The sequence below is a fragment of the Berghia stephanieae genome, chromosome 14, assembly GCF_034508935.2.
Source record: "Berghia stephanieae isolate SIO BIC M18660-M18661 chromosome 14, UCSD_Bste_1.3, whole genome shotgun sequence".
Taxonomy (NCBI): domain Eukaryota; kingdom Metazoa; phylum Mollusca; class Gastropoda; order Nudibranchia; family Aeolidiidae; genus Berghia; species Berghia stephanieae.
This window is the reverse complement of record NC_088373.1, coordinates 12,570,270-12,590,771: the sequence shown is the minus strand read 5'-3', so window position 1 is coordinate 12,590,771 and position 20,502 is coordinate 12,570,270. Positions and strand designations below refer to the sequence as shown.

The 20,502-nt window shown below is 36.6% G+C and overlaps 2 protein-coding genes across 3 annotated transcripts in view; one reads left to right on the top strand and one right to left on the bottom strand.

Annotated features, from left to right (window-relative positions):
- Positions 1-5,969, top strand: part of LOC144960164 (hemicentin-1-like) — a 131,679-nt gene extending 125,710 nt beyond the window's left edge. For both annotated transcript variants that reach the window (XM_078893174.1, XM_078893173.1), the window contains 3 exons: positions 297-398; positions 2,289-2,366; positions 5,270-5,969. In XM_078893174.1, the coding sequence (XP_078749300.1) occupies positions 297-398; positions 2,289-2,366; positions 5,270-5,423 (334 nt within the window). In that variant the 3' untranslated portion in view covers positions 5,424-5,969. The remainder of the gene's footprint in view (positions 1-296; positions 399-2,288; positions 2,367-5,269) is intronic.
- The window catches only part of LOC144960167 (uncharacterized), a 289,349-nt gene that overhangs the window by 217,604 nt on the left and 51,243 nt on the right, over positions 1-20,502 (bottom strand). The window lies entirely within an intron of this gene.

Below are 20,502 nucleotides of genomic sequence, written 5' to 3'. Positions count from 1 at the left end.
TGCAACAGTCGCTAAATTGAAGGAATCATTAAACATGAATGCGACCAAATACCAAGGGAATTGCGAACAATGTGAAATTCCAATGCTTGGCAATATCTGCAGTGATGGGATGAAAATTGACGCCAGTTTGAGAACAGGCGATGAAAAAAAAACAACCCAATTAAATGATACTTATATTTCTCTACGAGAAAAACAATTTAGGTACTTTTATTGAATTCCACGTTTACAATAATTTTTAATGTGTGTACATTTTGGGAAACCCTGTATATATTCCAAATGTTTTTTTTCCTCGGCAGGTACTTCGGACCAGTGGTGACACCAGAGTCCAATGGCAAGCTCAAACTGAACGATGATGACGAGGTGGTCAGTCCTAGACGTTATGGTGCTGGACCTATCATGTAAGTTATTCCCTTTATAACTTGGGGAGGGGGGGGGGAACTAGAGCATTTATATAGCGCAATATCCACTAAAAGTGCTCAAAGGGCTTTACTAGTGGTCCCTGACCAACAGCAACATGTAGCATATAGAACGAGACATGACGCCTGTTTATTTTTTTACAGAGACAACACTGTTAACGGTCAGGTAGCCTACTTATTTTAAACCTGAGCACGGTGGGAGAATGTGAGTAAAGAGCCTTTTCCAAGGAGTCAAATATTCGAGCCTTCACGACTTGGCTAAGGTTAATTATAGTTATAGAATTATATAAATGTTTGTTTGTGATCTGCCTGTGGAATAAGTACTGGTGAATAGGCATTGTCATGTTTAACTCGCTCAATCCCAGAGATTTTTACTTCTTTTTTAAAATTGGGGGAAAAAATAGTGTATTGGAAATGATCATGTACATAGATAGTTTTATTCAACTATCATTAACATGTAAATATTGAAAACATTAGCTTTGATACTACGCCTATAATTTGTCTCAGAAAAATGTAATAAATATGCATGGGACAAACGTAAAAGTAACACGGGTTAAATACGAATATAATCGGTGTTAGGGTTGAGTGAGTTAATATTTTTGTTTTTAAATATTAAGAAAACGATTTGTAGACATCAGATGACTTAGGTTTGTTTATAAAGAGCCTTGTCCAAGGACTGACTCAACTATGCGGGCCTTCCGATCCGAGAAAGCGAGTGTCATACCACAAGACTACATAATATACCGTTCCCTTTGCTTGTGGAGCGAGTGCTCTTCCACTGATGAGGGATCGAATCTCCAAACAAATACCACTCCAGTGACATGCACATATTGGCAGGTCTGATAATCGAGCGTTATTATGGGCTTGATTTGCGGCTATGTGGTCAAGTGGTAAAGACACTCGCTTTCGGATCAGAAAGTCCTGAGTTCGAGCCTCACTCGCCGCATAGATGAGTCATTGGAAAACGCTCTTTACTCACATTCTCTCTCACCGTAATCAGGTGTAAAATGAGTGCCTGGCCGTCAACAGCGTTATCTCTGTCCGGAAAAAAATAGTAGTATCGCCTGACAGGCGTCATGTCTCGTTCTACATGTTATGTGTTGCTGCTGGTCAGGGACCCCTTGTAAAGTGCTTTGAGCACATTTAGTAGATATTGCGCTATATAAAAACTCAGTTGTTTTTTTTTAATTTCACATTGTTGTAATGTACAATTGAGACTATTTCCGTGACAACAATAGGCCTATATAACAAGGTTGGTTATCAGACGCTCTTAAACCTACCTTGTATTTGTATGAGTGGATCTAGCAGCCATATAAATCATTTCATTATATTGCTTTTAAAAGTTTTATAAAACAGAAATGTCAAATTAATTCTTTTTTTTTATTTTTTAGTTTGAGGGTTATACAAAATAAAAGAAGTACATTTTTTTTGTTTTAGAAATGTGTAACCTATTCCAAAAGGATTTCTCTCAATCTGTTTTGTTTGTTTTTGTTTTTATGGGTTTTACGGCGCTTGCAACACATTAAGGTTATATCAGCGCCAATAAAAAAGAAGAAAATGGGATAGTAAAAAGTTCTAGAATTACAATTAAAGTTAAAGCACCCAAGAAAAAGTAAGACATAGGGGAACTGAGAACAAATAAACATGGATCAGATGTAGATTCCAAGAGCATACCACCAATGTACTTAGTTTAAGATCACCTACAAGTCTCATCCGGACACAAGTCAATCTCTTGATGCTAATGGGATCCCAGTTTTTATAATCTTGACTTTGACTTCACGTTTTGAGATTCCTGCTCACCCCAATATAAATATAATTACACATAATACCTTATGGTTTCGCTGTGTAATTTTTTTGTAATTTCTTTTACAGCTCTGTACCAGAAAATCGCGGAGGAAGGGCTCATCACTTACCTCCCCTTAATTTGGAATCGCCCACAAATACCCCCAGGTATGCCGCTGCTGCTACTTCTCTCTCGCACACCTTATGTTTTCCTCCTCCAAGTTTTTCGTCTAATATCATCTTCTCTTGTTGTTATAATATTCAGTTGTCTTTTTTGTCGTTGTTTATTTACTACCTTTTATGGGAGCAGCGTGGCTCAGCGGTATGGTCTTCGCTTCGTACCCGAAAGGTACCGAGTTCGACTACCCGCCTCATCGTGTGGCCTTGAGCATGTCACTTCGCGGCGCTGCACTGCGGCTGACGCCTAGGTTATTCCAATCTTCCCTTGGAATAGACCCTAAAGACAAATCTCCACTTGGGAATGAATAAAGGGAATGTTATTATTATTTTTATTTTATTTATCTTTCTTTATTTTACAGTCCACGGGTATTACTGTTAGCAGCTTAGTGTTTACTTTGCCAGCGGACTCAGCTACCCTATTATTGTTTACTTTGCCGGCAGACTCAGCCACCCAATCACTGCTGGGTGAGCGGAGGAGTTAGAAAGAAAAACGTACAAAACAGCAGGCCTGTAAATGATTGGTGAAAAAATTGTCGGATCTTTTTGAAACGCGAAAATAGACACAACAGGACAAAAATATGGAAACAACACAGATATGACACGTCAATTGACTATAGTCAAATCATGTCACTTTCCCCTACTTACTTATAACGAGATCCTTATTTTATGGTATCAAAAAAAAAAGCCCAATTAAGGTCCTAGGTCTGAGTTAGTTGTAAAATGAAAGGAAGAGAACAATTCCTACCCTTTTGAAGGATGTGTATCTAAACGTCTAATGCTCGACACGGGAATTTGCCTGTTTGTGTTAAATGTTTACGCTGATTCTTTCGTTTATTTGGATTAATTCTTATGGAAGAAGAAGAAGAAGAAGAAGAAGAAGAAGAAGAAGAAGAAGAAGAAGAAGAAGAAGAAGAAGAAGAAGAAGAAGAAGAAGAAGAAGAAGAAGAGGAGGAGGAGGTGGTGCGGTGGTGTGAGAGCTTTCGAAGAAGAATATATATTTCGAAGAAAAATAATTATTTCGCATTATTTTTTTTCCGTCTCACATCAGGACGGAACCAAAGAAATATAGAGACTGAGAAATAAGAACCGGAGATATGCATGTGTGTCGGTAGCAAAATAGAGAGAAACCTTCCGGTCCGGTTCGACACACTTCTGTGTGTGCGTTATTTACTGACTAGGTATGTGTGTGTGAAGACGACTGGCGCGAACTTCGCAACCTCTCTCTCGCACAGTAGCCAGGCAGTGAATACATACACGTCTCGCGGAGCGAGATGGCATGATAATATTATTATAGCTAACTGATAGACGGCATGTTTTGAAGTTTTTTTTTTTTTTGTTTTGTTATTTTTTTTAAGTCGGCATTTGAAACGGAATAAAATCTAATTTTTTCGAGGAACGAAATAAAAGTCTTTTATTTTCTTTTTTATTGGTTCTGTTCTTTGGGGTTACGAATTTTATTTTTACTATTATCTTTTTATTTGTAGCACTTATAGAGCAAAATCGTACTGTCGGAAATCCGACAATAGACGGAAGATTTACAGGCCTGAAAACAATGTACTCCACCTATCTAGGATTAAAACCGATCCTTTACCTTATGAGTTTGAGTTTAAGTCGATTGCTCCAAACATTGGGCTACCTATTGGGATCTTTAAGTAGAAAACATTATATACAGGGGTAATTCATTGCCTTGCAGGGTGTTTGTCCCCGTTTTTTGTTTGTTAAACGGACAATAAGATTGTTTATCTGTTCTGGTGGACGCTAGTTTATCTCAAAGTACTTTCTCAGCTACCTAATCACTGCTGTGTGGCAGAAGAAACTTGTGTAAAAATTATATTTCTAGAGGGCATATATGGCCGAGGTGTCAAAATACAGGCTCGAACCCTAAGACCTAATCCAGCTCTTTTGGCAAGTCTAAGATCATACTGCAACACCACATCAGCCAGCACTTTCGTGTCAAAACCGTCATAATATAAATTTTGACTGGAAGTTGGAACGAAACCTGATGGTTTTTGCTAGCCCTACTAATTATCAACTGAGCTACTTACTTGATTCATCTGAACTAAATGAGCTTCGAATAGGACTAAAGTCAAGCGGCATTATTCATGTCATTGGCTGGATGGGTGACAAAATGAACACACCTTACCCATAATAGCCCATTCGATTCCGTAGAAGTAGAAATCAGTGGTTACAATATGTGATGAATAACGTGAAAAAGGACAGGGTATAAATTAATAAATTAAATGAAGCAGAAATGCTATAGTAAAGTCCGCTTATAGTAAACACATTGGGACCAATTTTTTTTTTAATATAAGAAAATCTTAAGCATTTCAAGTAAAAATGAATGAGCCATTAGCCTCCCCTGTCCATGAAAATGGGTGCGTGCATAGACTTGCCATTTGGTAGACTACCGTACCTTTGTTGGCGCATTGATGTGGGAAAAGAAGGCAACTGTGGAAGAGAACCGTTAACTTTGACCTTATTTTGATTTAGTTGGCCTGCATAATGAAAAGAAAGAAGACAAAAAAAAAAAAAAAAAAAAAAAAGCGGGACCGACGAAAAGTTTTATTTTAGGCAGTGTCTACGTACACGGTAACCGGGTATCTAGCCTCAGTACACGGTAACTCCGGTAACTGGTTTGCCGCTACAATACAAGCAATGGATGGACCTCTTATGGGCGAGTTGGTTCACAATTTGACTCCCACTACTGCTGCTCATTAAACTGCCTAAAGTTACCGTGTACGTAGAGACTCCGTTTATTTTAAGAGATTTTATCGCAAGCGAGCTTATCTTAACCTAACTCCACAGATGTGTAGATCCATTCTTTCATTCATTTTATACATGTATTATGAGTTGTTTTTTTTTTTTTTTAATTTTCCGTCTCCGCGTTTCAGAGAGGAGAGGAGGCGTACAAGGAAGAAGAAGAGGAGGAGGAGACAGGATGATGAGACTCACCTTACCAACAGTAAGCCGGAAGAGGAAGTTGAAGTGACCAATGTGTATTCCAACATGAATGGAAACCGCATTCCTCTCTACGAAGAAGTGTAGATTAGCTTATAAGTCTAAAGGGAGGTGATTTGGGGGGGGGGGGGGGGGGGGGGGTCAGTAAAGACTTGGTTTAATTTCTTCCTTTACCAATCTACCATTTAATACACTCCGATAAATAACAAACTCTTTGGGATAGCGGGAACTTTTTTCGTTACATAGTATAGGCAAGTCATTACTTTACTTTATATAATATGAATGCAAAGCAGTTTTGATTGATAAGCTAAGGGCGACAATCGTGGGAACCAGATCTGTGAAATCGTTATTTTACCAGTTACTTCCCTTGGTAATTACTGAGCACTGCCTTTTGGTTGGCTGAAAAATGTGAATTATATTAATAGTTATAACCAATGATCTTATACTCGTTGTTATAACTGACTTTTAAAGTGCGATTGGTTTGTTAAAGGAATGGGATCGATACAAACATTTATTACGGGCAAATACTAGACTTTAGAAATAGTTTGATAAAGACAAAGATTCTGAAAAATGCGAATTCATAAAACCAATTGGAATGTAGATAGAATGAGTTTGACCTGACACACAGAAAAATACAAGTAGACCAGCGGAAATAGTTGACCTTACTTGAAAATGGAACGAAATGGAGAGGGGGGAAAAGGTAAAAATAAAGAAATATGCCTTAGCGTTATATGTACACCGGTTTAAATTCAACGTTGTTACTTTGTAGAGAAATGATCACTTAAGATGCCTTGAAGAACGAGTGGTTTTTCCCAATATCGATATTCATAGATATAATATTTCATACTACTGTATATATATATATATATATATATATATATATATATATATATATATATAATATATATATATATATATATATATACAGTAGTATGAAATATTATATCTATGAATATCGATATTGGGAAAAACCACTCGTTCTTCAAGGCATCTTAAGTGATCATTTCTCTACAAAGTAACAACGTTGAATTTAAACCGGTGTAATATATATATATATATATATATATATATATATATATATATATATATATATATATATATATATATATCTAGTGCATTTTCACATGCTTCCGTGCTGAATATGCTTCACAGAGCTTCATTCATTCTCCGTGCGAATGTAGGTGAAAGTGAGAGGCGCCATTTGAGTATTTGCATTCTTACTGAATCCTTCTTTACCGTTGACCCAGTACATATTTCAAACCTGATTTGTGGGGTGGGGGTGGGGGTAAGGTTAAAATATTTTTGCATCACAAGTCAGAATGAAAAGTGATCATTTTGTAAGAATTCCCTGGATTTAATAATGACTACCAAAAAAAAATTAATTAAATTACATTTAAAATGAAATAAAAATACAAAAATACCCCATCTCAATACCTAACCAACTCCTAAGAACCTTGGAAAATAGTTCATTATGGAAAATAGTTCATTTTATTTGTGATAAAGATACAAAAAAGACATATTGTGAAGCTTATTGAGCTTGGTGAAGCCGAGAAATTGCTCAATGTAGATGAATATATTTATTTATCTATAAGACGGTATAACCGTATGTATTTCTATTTGCTTTTTTAAAAAAAACTGAGGCAGAATGTCACAACTGACAAGTCATGATGACCCGGAAGTGGTCCTCATAAACTTTGCTACAGCTGCCTCCCACAGTTTTACCACCACGTGGTCCTCATAAACTTTGCTATAGCTGCCTCCCACAGTTTTACCACCACGTGGTCCTCATAAACTTTGCTATAGCTGCCTCCCACAGTTTTTACCACCACGTGGTCCTCATAAACTTTGCTATAGCTGCCTCCCACAGTTTTACCACCACGTGGTCCTCATAAACTTTGCTATAGCTGCCTCCCACAGTTTTACCACCACGTGGTCCTCATAAACTTTGCTACAGCTGCCTCCCACAGTTTTACCACCAATCTCGTTAATCACAAATTAATGAATGACTAGCACAGACTCCCATCAAAATCCGTCTAAGACAGACTTGCCTATTATTAGCAAAAAAATTCGTGGAGTTTGGATACAATTTCAGAACTTTATGAGCATCAGTAAGTCATTCAAACTGATTGAAAAGGAAAATTGATTCCAAACTGTAAGGCTTATTAAGTGCTATTTAATCCCTGTGAGGGTAAATTGTTTAGTTTTCAAATTAACAATAGCAACTACAATTTTTATCTTCTAAAAATTACGAAAGTTTAAATGTTCGGGTAGCAGCTCTGGTTTAAGAAAACTATTTTAATGCGAATTCCATTATATGCAACTTTCGCTTAAGATAAACTTCGAACACAGTCCTAAAAAATCTTATCTTATTTAAGATCACTCTCCTGCGTTTGAGGACAAGATAAAGATAACAATGTGTTGTGTGTTGTAGTCGCGTTAAATATAATGTTTATATGCCCTTGTGCCAAATATGACGGCGGTGTAATTGGGATTTACCGACGTGCACTTATTTGCATATAATTATAATATGTGTAAACGTCAGGATTTACTATAATTGAAACATTAAGTAAAATTTCTTAGAGATAATAACCATTGATTGTTACGAATATATTTTGTTGTTATAAAAGTTGAAGTCTATTATATTTAACAATATATTTATCTGTGATCATTTTGTTGTTGCCGTAAGAGAGAGAGAGAGAAGAGAGAGGAGGAGAGAGAGGAGAGAGAGAGAGAGAGAGAGAGAGAGAGAGAGAGAGAGAGAGAGAGAGAGAGAGAGAGGAGAGAGAGAGAGAGAGAGAGAGAGAGAGAGAGAGAGAGAGAGAGAGAGAGAGAGAGAGAGAGAAGAGAGAGAGAGAAGAGAGAGAGAGAGAGGAGAGAGAGAGAGAGAAAAAGAAGAGAGAGAGAGAGAGAGAGAGAGAGAGAGAGAGAGAGAGAGAGAGAGAGAGAGAGAGAGAAGAGAGAGAGGAGAGAGAGAGAGGGGAGAGAGAGAAGAGAGAGAGAGAGAGAGAGAGAGAAGAGAGGAGAGAGAGAGAGAGAGAGAGAGAGAGAGAGAGAGAGAGAGAGAGAAGAGAAGAGAGAGAGAGAGAGAGAGAGAGAGAGAGGAGAGAAGAGAGAGAGAGAGAGAGAGAGAGAGAGGAGAGAGAGAGAGAGAGAGAGAGAGAGAGAGAGAGAGAGAGAGAGAGAGAGAGAGAGGAGAGAGAGAGAGAGAGAGAGAGAGAGAGAGAGAGAGAGAGAGAGAGAGAGAGAGAGAGAGAGAGAGAGAGAGAGGAGAGAGAGAGAGAGAGAGAGGGAGAGAGAGAGAGAGAGAGAGAGAGAGAGAGAGAGAGAGAGAGAGAGAGAGAGAGAGAACAATATTACAGCAAATCTGTTTTATTGGAAGACGCTATATATTTAGTTTTCTTAATAAAAAGATCCCAGCAAAATGTTTTCCTATTTACAATTTACGTTTTATTTATTACTATTTATTTATTTATATTAATTTCTTTTCTGTAAATCTGACGCATTTTTAATGGCACATTGCACTAATAATATTAATATAAACTGAGAAATATTGTGCTCACAACTCACTTTTGTAAGATTATAGTTTTTAGTTTATTCAAAATAAAAATACAAAAACAAAACTAAAATATAACAAAACAAAACAAAATAAAAACAAAAAAACAAAACAAATAAAACAGCACACCATAAAAATTAATTTACTTCATCTTTTGGATTTTATACTCCAGTGCTCAAATCCAGGAAATAGCTTGAATTGTTTTTTACAATTATTTCTGTAGTTCCAACAACAATGAACTATAATGCGTAGGTATTGTCTTAAAATAAATCAATTAACAAAATTGACTATTAAATACGAAATTAACATTTTTATATGCATCATCTGTACTGAATGTTGGATTGAAAAGAAAATGGAAATCAAACTTGAAAATATAAGGTCATAATATTCGAAATTGTGAGCACAATATTTTTTTTTGATTATAACATTTGCATGTACATACGATAGAAATTTGTATTTTCATTGTTATTATAAAACTCTAATCAAAAAAACTTTATGTATTTTAAATTTTGTACCACTCCGACCTACATTTAATAAATAATTATACAATTCTTATTTTTATTTTACGTTTTTAGCAGATTGATTATGCATAGCGGCTAACTGTCCAGATAAAAATTGGACTGTCCAGATTTGACAATCTGAGAACAACTTTTTTTAAAATTTGACTGTTTATATGTATGGAAATGACCCTAGAATATCCCAGGGTTTATGCTTTTTTGACTAGCAAACTAAAACAAGAATCAGAAAAAAAGATTTAAATTTAGATTATATTGTATATAATAGTCCAAACTTACTACTAGTCTGGGTCATGACAATATTTTGTGTTCGGGTGTCCCATTTTTTTAGCTCTTTGAAAAGTTGGCCGCTATGACTATGACTATGTGTTTTGGGGAGTAATTGTGTATCATTTTCATTTGTTTGTTTTGTTGAACAATGACCTCCGTCCAACAAAGATGCCAACTGGTGAATGTTCATGCGGTTTATTAAAAAACCAGCCTTGTGAGTAAAAAGATCAAATGAATGCTTGTATAAATATATACAAAACACCGAAGGCTGACTGGTATATGAAATGTCTCTCAAGACTCTTTCTGTGTTTCGATTTTTTGTGGTCTACAAACCCATACAAATAAAAAAACAGCCTTTTTTATGACAAAGTATTGGAACAAAAAATGAATGCAAGAGCTTTAAGAAATCATTTACAGGATCGTTTCAGACTCAAAATCCTTTCTCAGCCAACCTGAATTCAGAAAGACCTATTGTCTTGTTGGGGAAAAACAATAGTAAAAGTTCCTACTTGAAAGGTCTAACGTGTTAGAAAGGGCTTAAAAATAACATTTGAATATGGTTGAAGCGTAATCAAAAGATGTACATACCTATATATAAAATTACAACAAGAGTCCAATAAACTCTCGACAAAAGTTCTCCAGCACACACTTACATATAGATAGAATGCGCTTGGCCAATGAGTTCACAACATTGCCATCCGGAAGTATAACGGACCAACACACAAACTCTGTGTAACCATGAACTTTTATAGTCTGGTTAATACAGTTTAGTGGGAACAACTCACAAACGCGGATGGCAAAAACAATAACAAAGGTCTGAGTGACGTCATCTGCATACTATCTATAGACAAACATGCAAAATTTTACATTTGATCAGAAAATGAATTCATATATCGATCGATTAAAATGAAAATTTGTCAAAAACTCTTAAAGACTTCAAAGATGTTAGAAGAAATAGAAGCTTCAATTTAATTATGAAGACAGGCAGACAGATGATGTGAGCGTTCTGGGTTTCCCCTTTGTCAACAGGACACAATGAATGAGACACAAAAGATGAATAAGAGGATGGCGTTGTAAAAGCTAATGACTATTTTATAAGCAAAAGTTTTCTGAACAAAATGTAAGAAAGGTGTTTTGTAAATATGCAGATGACTGATTATTTTATCTCGATCAAATTTCATCCCAATGAATGGCAAAGGCATTTTTCAGCGTTTATAGGGGTCATGTTTTCAAACAATATGGTTTTTAAGGAGGAAGAGTGAATGCATTTTAAAAATACTTTAAGAGTGGTTCTCCAAGACTTATTGTTATCTTGCTTTTTCCAATTTTTAAATATTCAGGATTATTTCCCCTGAGATCTAATTTTTTTTTTTCAACCTATTATGTAATGGTTTTTAATCCTCAATTTTTAATCAAATTTAAAGAAATTTTTGTATCAATTGACATTTCACAATTTATCATAAAATTTATGTTTCATATTAGCTTATGGAACAAATATCTCAAAAAAATGTTTGAGTGAAAATCGACTTAATATTAATAATATATTTTGAAATGCTTCATTAATATATTATATTATTTTCTTTTTTAAAAATACACATATGTGACCAATCAAGATCAAGACTAAACAGTATTATGTCCGGTTGCATCCGATGCTTAAAATCAGCCTATTTACGTGTACATTTCAAAATCTGAGTTATAATAAATGCCATCATTTGAGTAAAGCGATTTTTTCTTCTTCTGTATCTCAGTGATGAGCATTGTTATTATGATGATGTGTCCAGTATTCTCAGAAAAACAAAGCTTTAATTCCACTGCCCAAGAGCTGAAAAATTAGATCTGTTTTCAAGAAATCCTTGAATACATTTGTTTTTTGTTGTCATGTACTTTAAATATTGTTTTTGTGTTGATGTAATTTTTAAACTGCCAAGAGCCTCATTGTTGAGGATACCGTGCGCTCTATAAGAGTCTATTATTATTATTATTTAAAAGATTCACAAGTGGTGGTCGAAGCGAGGGTGTTTGGCAAGTGAATCCAAGCCCCGCCGATACGTGGGAACAGCGAGTTTCTGTATGCTTTTGTTCGACAAAATGGCCGCTTAAGCTGCATTGAGTTTGAAACAGCTTATTGTTCAAACGTTATTTTTCAAAAACATAAATTGTCTTATTCCGATCATTAAAAAACAAAATTTAACTCAATTTTCATAGTCCAGCTCATTGTGACATAATACCAGTTGTCATTTATTTTTAGTAGTCCGAGACATTTTTAAGATGTTCTTCTTCTTATTATTCTTTACCACTTCATCACTTCTCGCTTGAATATTCCTTTTCAGTAAATTGATATGCTTGCTTTTGTCATTTTTTTACCTTCCTTTTCTCCCAGTCTTCCCATACGTCAACATCATTGTCATCATCATTATCATTATCACCATCATCATCGTGTGCGGCCTTCGGATAAAGAAGTCCAGGGTTCGAGTCCCGCTCTGGACAGCCGATTAGTTGAGTCCTTGGAAAAGGCTCTATACTCACATTCTCCCACTGCACTCGGGTGTAATATGAGTACCAGGCCGTTAGCAGAATTGACTTGTCAGAAAAAATAAATGGTACTATAACCTAGCAGGCGTCATGTCTCGTCCTACAAGTAAAGAGTTGCTGTTGGCGAAGGACCCCTTGTATAAAGCACTTCAGGCATGTTTAGTGGATTTGATATATATATAAATATATATATATATATATATATATATATATATATATATATATATATATATATATATATAAATTTTCCATTTGTTTAATATTGATCTCATGAGCTCTTGCATAGAAAGAAGCTTTAGTCACTACGTAACAGTTAGTGTTAGTTTTTGTCATCGGAAAAAAAAAACCCCAAATAAACTGGAGAAAAATACATAAACCTAAGACTCATCATCATCATTATTATGGTTATTATCACTTTTTTCTCATGGACTATGCAAACGAGTAGAGAGTTTTACTACTATGACTATTGCAACTGTTTTTGTTTTTTTAATCTTATGAGGGATTTTATTATTATTATTATTATTATTATTATTATTATTATTATTATTGTTATTATTAATCATATCATGTTTATCATCATGGCCATTATCTTGTTATATTACCAGTTTGGCCATTTTATATAAAAAATCAAAGTGACAGCTCTATTTCTGATGCTAACAATAATTAAAATGATGTATCAAACAATTGTTATTAATGCTACCATTCCTCCCAACAACATGTTTTTTAAAAGTACCAATAATGATATACATACGTATACACTGCAGTAGATTTAGCTTAATGAATGATTCGATTGAAAAATGTCAGGAGTTATTTTGTAATCAATAAACGGTGTAATTTATATAACATTCTGTTCTGTTGCTGACATTGTGTTTTAACTAACCTCTGTAGTGATTTTTGCTATTATTCTATGCTCAGAATTTGGAGAAAGAAAAAAAAAAAAAAGGACCCATGCAGAGCAGAGGCAAAACAACATTTTTAAAAAAAAAGTTTTTTTGTGGTTTTAGTTTTACAGTGCTTGTAGAACTGTAAGGTCATAATTTCCGCATCAGTTTCTTTATTTTTGTTTTAAAGTGTTTTACGGCCCTTGCAAAGCATTTATAGGTAATTTAAACACCAGTAAAAAAGGAAGAAAATGGGATAGTCGTTTTGTTTTTTGTTTTTAAGGGTTTTACGGTGCTTGCAACACATTTAGGTTATATCAGCGCCAGTAAAAAGGAAGAAAATGGGATAGTAAAAAGTTCTAGAATTACAATTAAAGCACCCATGAAAAAGTAAGACAAAGGGGAACTGGGAACAAATAAGGATCAGATGTAGATTCCAAGAGCATACCACCAATGTACTCAGTTTGAAATCACTTACAAGTCTCATCCAGACACAAGCACAAAATCCAACAAAGAGGAACACACTCAAATGCTTACATTATACATCCAAAATAATAATAATCCATAACAGAGAGAGGATTTACAAAAAACAATAACTATGCATTTGACTGTTTCCCTCCCAGCTAGGCCTACTCCGGCCAGTGCCAGGACAAAACCAAGTAATCTCATTCAGAGACAAAGACAGAAAGCATGTTGGAAAACAGATATAAGGGGATAGAAGACACAGTATGTACCTCCCTGCCCGCTATGGGAGGTCAGGATCCCCACCCAGGATGGGATAGTCAAACAAGTCGAGATTTACAATTAAAAAGAACAAGAGAAAAAGTAAGACAAAGGGGAATTATTTAATATATAGGGAACAGATGAAGATTCAAAGAGCATCTTATCAGTGTGCTTAGTTTGAGATCACCTAAATCTCTAATCAAGAATCACAATCACAGGATCCAACCAAGAGATATACACTTAAATGTTTACATTTACAGATCATTACATATTCAAAATAAAAATATGACAGTACATAATTTACAAGGGGGAAAAAATATCACCTCCCAAAACAAACACTATATTTGACTCGTTTCTCTCTTAGCCAAGGACTCAGACAATGCTTTGTTTTTATGTTTTTTAGGGTTCTACGGCACTTGCAACACATTAAGGTCATATCAGTGCCAGTAAAAAGGAAGAAAGTGGGATGGTAAAAAGTTCTAGAATTACAATTAAAGCACCCACGATAAGGTAAGAAAAAGGAGAATTTGTTCAAATAGGAAACATATGTAGATTCCAAGAGCAAACTATCGAAATACTTAGTTTGAGATCACCTGATAGTCTTATCCAGTCACAAGCACAGGTCCCCACTAAGAGGAATACACTCAAAAGTTTTACAAATCATATATAACATAAAGAAAACATAATACAGTGCATAACAGAGATCTGTTCATCTCCCAAAACTAACTCTACATATGACTGTTTCCCTCTCAGCCAGGACCAGGAAAAACACAAGTAATCTCATTCCAAGACAAAAACCGAAAGCAAGTTGGAAAACAGATATAGGGGGATAGAAGACGCAGTAAGTACCTCCCTGCCCACAATGGGAGGTCAGGAACCCCACCCAGGACTCAGACAAGAGTGAGAACAAAACTAAGTAATCCCATTCCAAGACAAAGACAGAAAGCAACTCAGAAAATAGATACAGTGGGATATAAGACACAGAAAGTGACCTCCCTGCAAACTATGAGAGGCAGGAATCCAATACACCGAGTGACCGCAAAGGAATGTGATTATGGCGAAATAAAAAACTCCCTCATCCGAGATAGAATCATATTCGGGACGAAAAACGACAAAATACGTGAACGGTTGCTCCAAGATGAGGACATTCAACTGGACAAAGCGTTAGACATAGCTCGATCAATTGAGGCAACAGGTCATCAGTTATCTAGCATTCAAAACGTGCCGCAAGTCAATCATGTTGATATAAATACCTTCAGAAAAGACTCAGGACACCGTCCTGTCGGACACCGAAAAGGTACCAAACCAAACTTCTCTCACTGCCTCAACTGTGGTGGCACGGCTCACCATCCGACGAAATGCCCTGCTCGAAACAAAACATGCAACTACTGCAAAAAACTGAACCATTTTGCCAAAGTCTGCAGGAAGCTAAAATACAACCAAACAAAATCAAAATCCGTACACGAAGTTCGTGAGCAGTCCGATTCTGGTGAAGAAGTAATGTTCGATTGCATCGAATTCCAGACAATAGACTCAACTAAAAAGAAGAGGGATGAAGCATTCGCATATATACAAATCGACTTGCCCCAATACAAGACAACAAAAACTACACTCAAAGTCAAGGTAGACACAGGCACTCAAGGAAATGCACTGCCCTTGAGACTTTTCAAACAAATGTTCCCCGACGACATCGACAAAGATGGGAAACCAACCTCACTCACTCCATCTCACAAAATATTGACTGGCTATGGTGGCCATAAGATCAGACAGTTTGGAACATGACAAATTGAATGTCAGTACAACAAAATAAAGCATTCATCAACATTCTATGTCACAGAAGACGAAGGAGCAGCAATAATGGGGTTACCATCAGCAGAGAAATTGAATCTTGTTACTCTAAACTGCCAGATACAGGAAAATAAAACAGACTCCAAAGAAAATCTGATCCAGAACTTTCCAGAAACTTTCGATGGTATTGGCAAATTCGAGGGGAAATATAAGATACACGTCGATCCAAATGTCCCTCCGGTGATACATGCTCAAAGAAAAGTACCCATCACGCTAAAAGACAAAATAAAGAAGGAATTGGATGAAATGTGCGAAAATGAAATAATTACCAAAGTACGTGAAGGTGAACCAACAAAATGGGTCAACAGTCTTGTATACCGGGAGAAAAGCAACGGCAGGTTGAGATTATGCCTGGACCCAAAGGACCTCAATAAAGCGATAAGAAGAGAACATTATGTCACCCCAACACTCGAAGAGATCCTACCGAAACTGTCCGGGGCAAAATATTTCTCGATTCTCGACGCAAAATGCGGTATTGGAATATTGAACTCGAAGAAGAATCCAGCTACCTCACCACCTTTAACACTCCTTTCGGCAGATATCGTTTCTTACGATGTCCTTTCGGTTTAAAGATGAGTCAGGATATCTTCCAAATGAAAATCGACCAGACGTTCGAAGGCTGCCCCGGAGTTGTCGGAATTTCAGATGACATCGTTGTTTGCGGGAAGACAGAAACAGAACATGATGACAACCTGAAGGGAATGATAAACAAATGCCAAGAAACCGGTCTCAAATTGAACCCGAAAAATGCAAAATCAAACAGAAAGAGATTAAATTCTACGGAATAATATGCACCGAAGACGGGGTAAAACCAGATCCAGACAAGGTGTCAGCACTGCAAAACATGGCACCTCCGACAAACACTCAGGAGCTGCAATCATTCCTTGGACTCACAACATACATGAGTACCTTCATCAAAGGAGCTAGTGACCTCACCGCACCCCTCAGGGATCTTATAAAAAAGGGGCACAACTTTGATTGGAATGCTAGCCACGATGACGCTTTCAGGAAAATCAAAGAAGCAATTTCAAGTCACACAACACTGGCATATTTCGACAGTAAAAAGCCGATAACATTACAGGTCGACAGCTCACTGAAGGGACTGGGTGCCACACTCCTACAAGATGGCCAGCCAGTCGCCTTCGCCAGCAAAGCATTAACAGACGAAGAGACAAGGTACGCGAACATAGAGAGAGAGAGCTACTCGCAGTTGTTTACGGGTGTGAACGGTTTCACACGTACGTATATGGACAACAATTTACTGTTGAAACTGACCATAAGCCACTCACAACGATCCAATTAAAGCACCTGAAAGCAGCACCCCCTAGACTACAACGCATGCTGTTAAGGATACAGCCATATGATCTTAACCTCATCTACATCCCCGGGAAAGACATGCAAATTGCAGATGCTTTATCCAGGCTGTCACCAGAGAAAAATGATCAAATTAAAGACATGGATGTAAAAATCCACGAAGTAATGCCTCCATTCAGCAAAAACATCTTGCAGAGAATCCGGGAGGAGACAGCCAAGGACCATGAGCTGAATGCGCTCAAGGAGATCGTCTTCACTGGATGGCCAGAGAAAATACATGAGACCTCCGTTCTCACTAAACCTTACTGGAATTACCGCGACGAGATCGGTCTGGAAGAGGGGATCCTCATGAAAAATCGCAGAGTAATCATACCCACATCCATGAAAAAAGAGATACTCCAGAAACTGCATGAACCACATCTCGGAATTGAGAAGACAAAACTGCGCGCTGGGACTCAGTCTACTGGAGAAACATCAACCGAGATATCGAAGAGATCACCAAGGCATGCAACACCTGCCAATCCCTCCAACCAGCCCAACAAAAAGAACCCCTGGTACAGACTGAAATACCCCAGGGCCATGGCACACCATAGGAACAGACTTATTCTACCTGAAAGGGGAAGAATACTTACTGGTGTCTGACTACTTCTCCAAATTTCCCTTTGTTAGGAAAATACCCAGAGGCCAAAGCACGAGCCAAAAGGTGGCAACTCTCACAAAGCAGATAATTAGCGAACATGGAATACCAGCCGTCATCCGATCAGACAATGGCCCTCACTTCATCGGCAACGCATACAAAGACCTAATCAACAGCTATAACATCCGACACGAAACAAGCTCCCCACACTACCCACGAAGTAATGGGTTCATCGAGAGTCAAGTAAAGATTGTAAAAAGAACTTTACTGAAAGCTATGGAATCAAACTCAGACCCATATCTGTCAATGATTGCACTACGCAATACCCCTATCGATAATAACACTCCATCGCCCGCACAAACTCTACTCAATCAAACCCTGAGTGATGGTCTTCCACGACGACCAACAAAACCAAACAACTTCAATTCCACAACCAAAGCACTGGAACAAAGGCAACAACAACAAGCTCACTACTACAATAGAGCTGCACGCCCATTAACAGCTCTCGACAACGAACAACCGATTGTTTACCAAGACCAATCCACAAAGAGATGGATACTGGGGAAGATAGTACACAAACATAAACACCCCAGATCATACATTGTCCAATCAAACACTGGACAAAATATTCGTCGAAACAGAAACCAGCTTAGAGACGTTCCATTCTTCAACAAGCCAAAAACGAACGGTAACAATATGCCTCTCAACGACCCACAAGGCAAACTACATGAGAAACCTCCAAATGCGATGGTCGAGCCCCCATGCTCACCTTCGCGAGAACAGCCAGTGCACGAACGCACGCCTGTTCGTGGAGACAACGTGTCTCCACAGGAACACCCCATTAAACCACATCCATACACTACTAGAAGTGGACGTACTGTTATAAAACCTTCAAAATACACATCATAGGCATGGCCATTGTTAAGGAAAATGAAATAAAATCAACGTCCACACCCAATTTGCAAAAAAAAAAAAAACACACTAGGTCCATTAGACACTAGTTAAAGCTGCTAGAGCTATGCATATGTGCAGTAGCTGTATATATTTCATAGATTGTGGTTAGTTAGACAACAAACACAAACCTTTTCGAATGGATTACCTACCAGTTACCAGAAACATTTTTGATTACCGGACTACCAACCAGAAACAATATATGGATTATATACCTAATTTACTGTCGAGAATAATTAAATAGAATAGAGATAAGTCATTAATATTGTTAGCCATACTAAGTCAAATAATTATATTTTTTTTTCATTATCGAGAATGAAAATATGGATCAGTATGTGTGCACAGCTATAACTGTATGTTGTTGTTAAGAGCAGCTTAGATTAAAGCCTACTCTGAGTTATAGTAAATGTGAATCTTTATCTTAAAGAAGAGGGATGTCATATAATTCCTATACCTGAAAAATGTAAGCATTCACGATAATAATTAGATATACCAAATTAGTGTATGGAAGATGTTATTGTTATTGTCCCGTACGAAAGCGAAACTAGGATCCGTTCCCGGTTCCCAAAATAGACAGCCTATGTAAAAGTCAAAGAATAAAGTATCATTGTGAAATCGAACTACATCTTGTTCAAATTTGTTAATCATGTAAAATAAAGAACATGACAATTCCAAGAAAAAGACAGAAAGCAAATTGAAAAACAGCCATAAGGGGATAGAAGACACAGTAAGTGCCACCCTGCCCACTATGGGAGGCCAGGAATTCCACACAGCAATATGCAACAAAAATATAACCTAGATAAATACAATTATGGCTTTCAAGTGAGACAAATTATAAGTCCCGTTATAACATAGTGACAGACTTCCTGTCAAAATTAATAAATAATTTGTGTGTTATTCTAACGGTTTCACTGTGTTTGGTAATGAGTCACTTTTAGATCATTTCAGTACCAAACAAAAGGAAAATGCTAGGATTGTCGAAGGATTTAAGTCTCGCTAAAGCAGACCTGCTTACTTAAAAATCTAAAAACTTGTAATTTTTAAGAGATAAAAGTTGTAGTTGCAATTATCTAACTTTAAAAAATCAACCAATAACTTTTACAAGGATTAATGACATTTCAAAATCCTTAAGTCTGGCATCAACTTTCATTTTCAATGAGTTTTAATGATTTAGTTCTGAAATTGGAGCTAAAATTTCCTAATTTTACGAATTTTTCGTCACAGTAGGCAGGTCTGCTAAAGCATCAAAGAGAAAATTGACAGAAAAGGAAATAGGTTGTTTGTTTGTTTTTAAGGGTTTTAGGGCGCTTGCAACACATTAAGGTCATATGAGTGCCAGTAAAAATGAAGAAAATGGGAAAGTAAAAAGTTCTAGAATTACAATTAAAGCATCCAAGAAAAGGAAAGACAAAGGGAATTGGTTCAAATAGGAAACAGATGTAAATTCCAAGTGCACACTATCAAAGTACTTAGTTTGAGATCACCTAAAAGTCTCATCCAGACATAAGCACAGGTCCCTACTCGCAGTAGCAGGAATACACTCAAATGTTTAAAAATCATTTATAATATGTATACAAAACATAATACAGTGCATAACAGAGAGATGATTTACAAGGAAAAAATATCATCTCCCAAAACTATACATTCGACTGTTTCCCTCTCAGCCAGGGTATCCGGCCAGGGCCGGGACAAAACCAAGTAATCTCATTTCAATACAAAGACAGAAAGCATGTTGGAAAACAGATATAGAGGGATAGAAGACATAGAAAGTATCTCCCTGCCCACTATGGGAGGCCAGGAATTCCACTCAGAAGGAAATAGGTTCACCCTTAAAGCTAGTGTGAAGTCATTTAATTGTCAGGAATACTAAACTTAAAGCAATTATCAAAACAATCATCATATATATATATATATATATATATATATATATATATATATATAT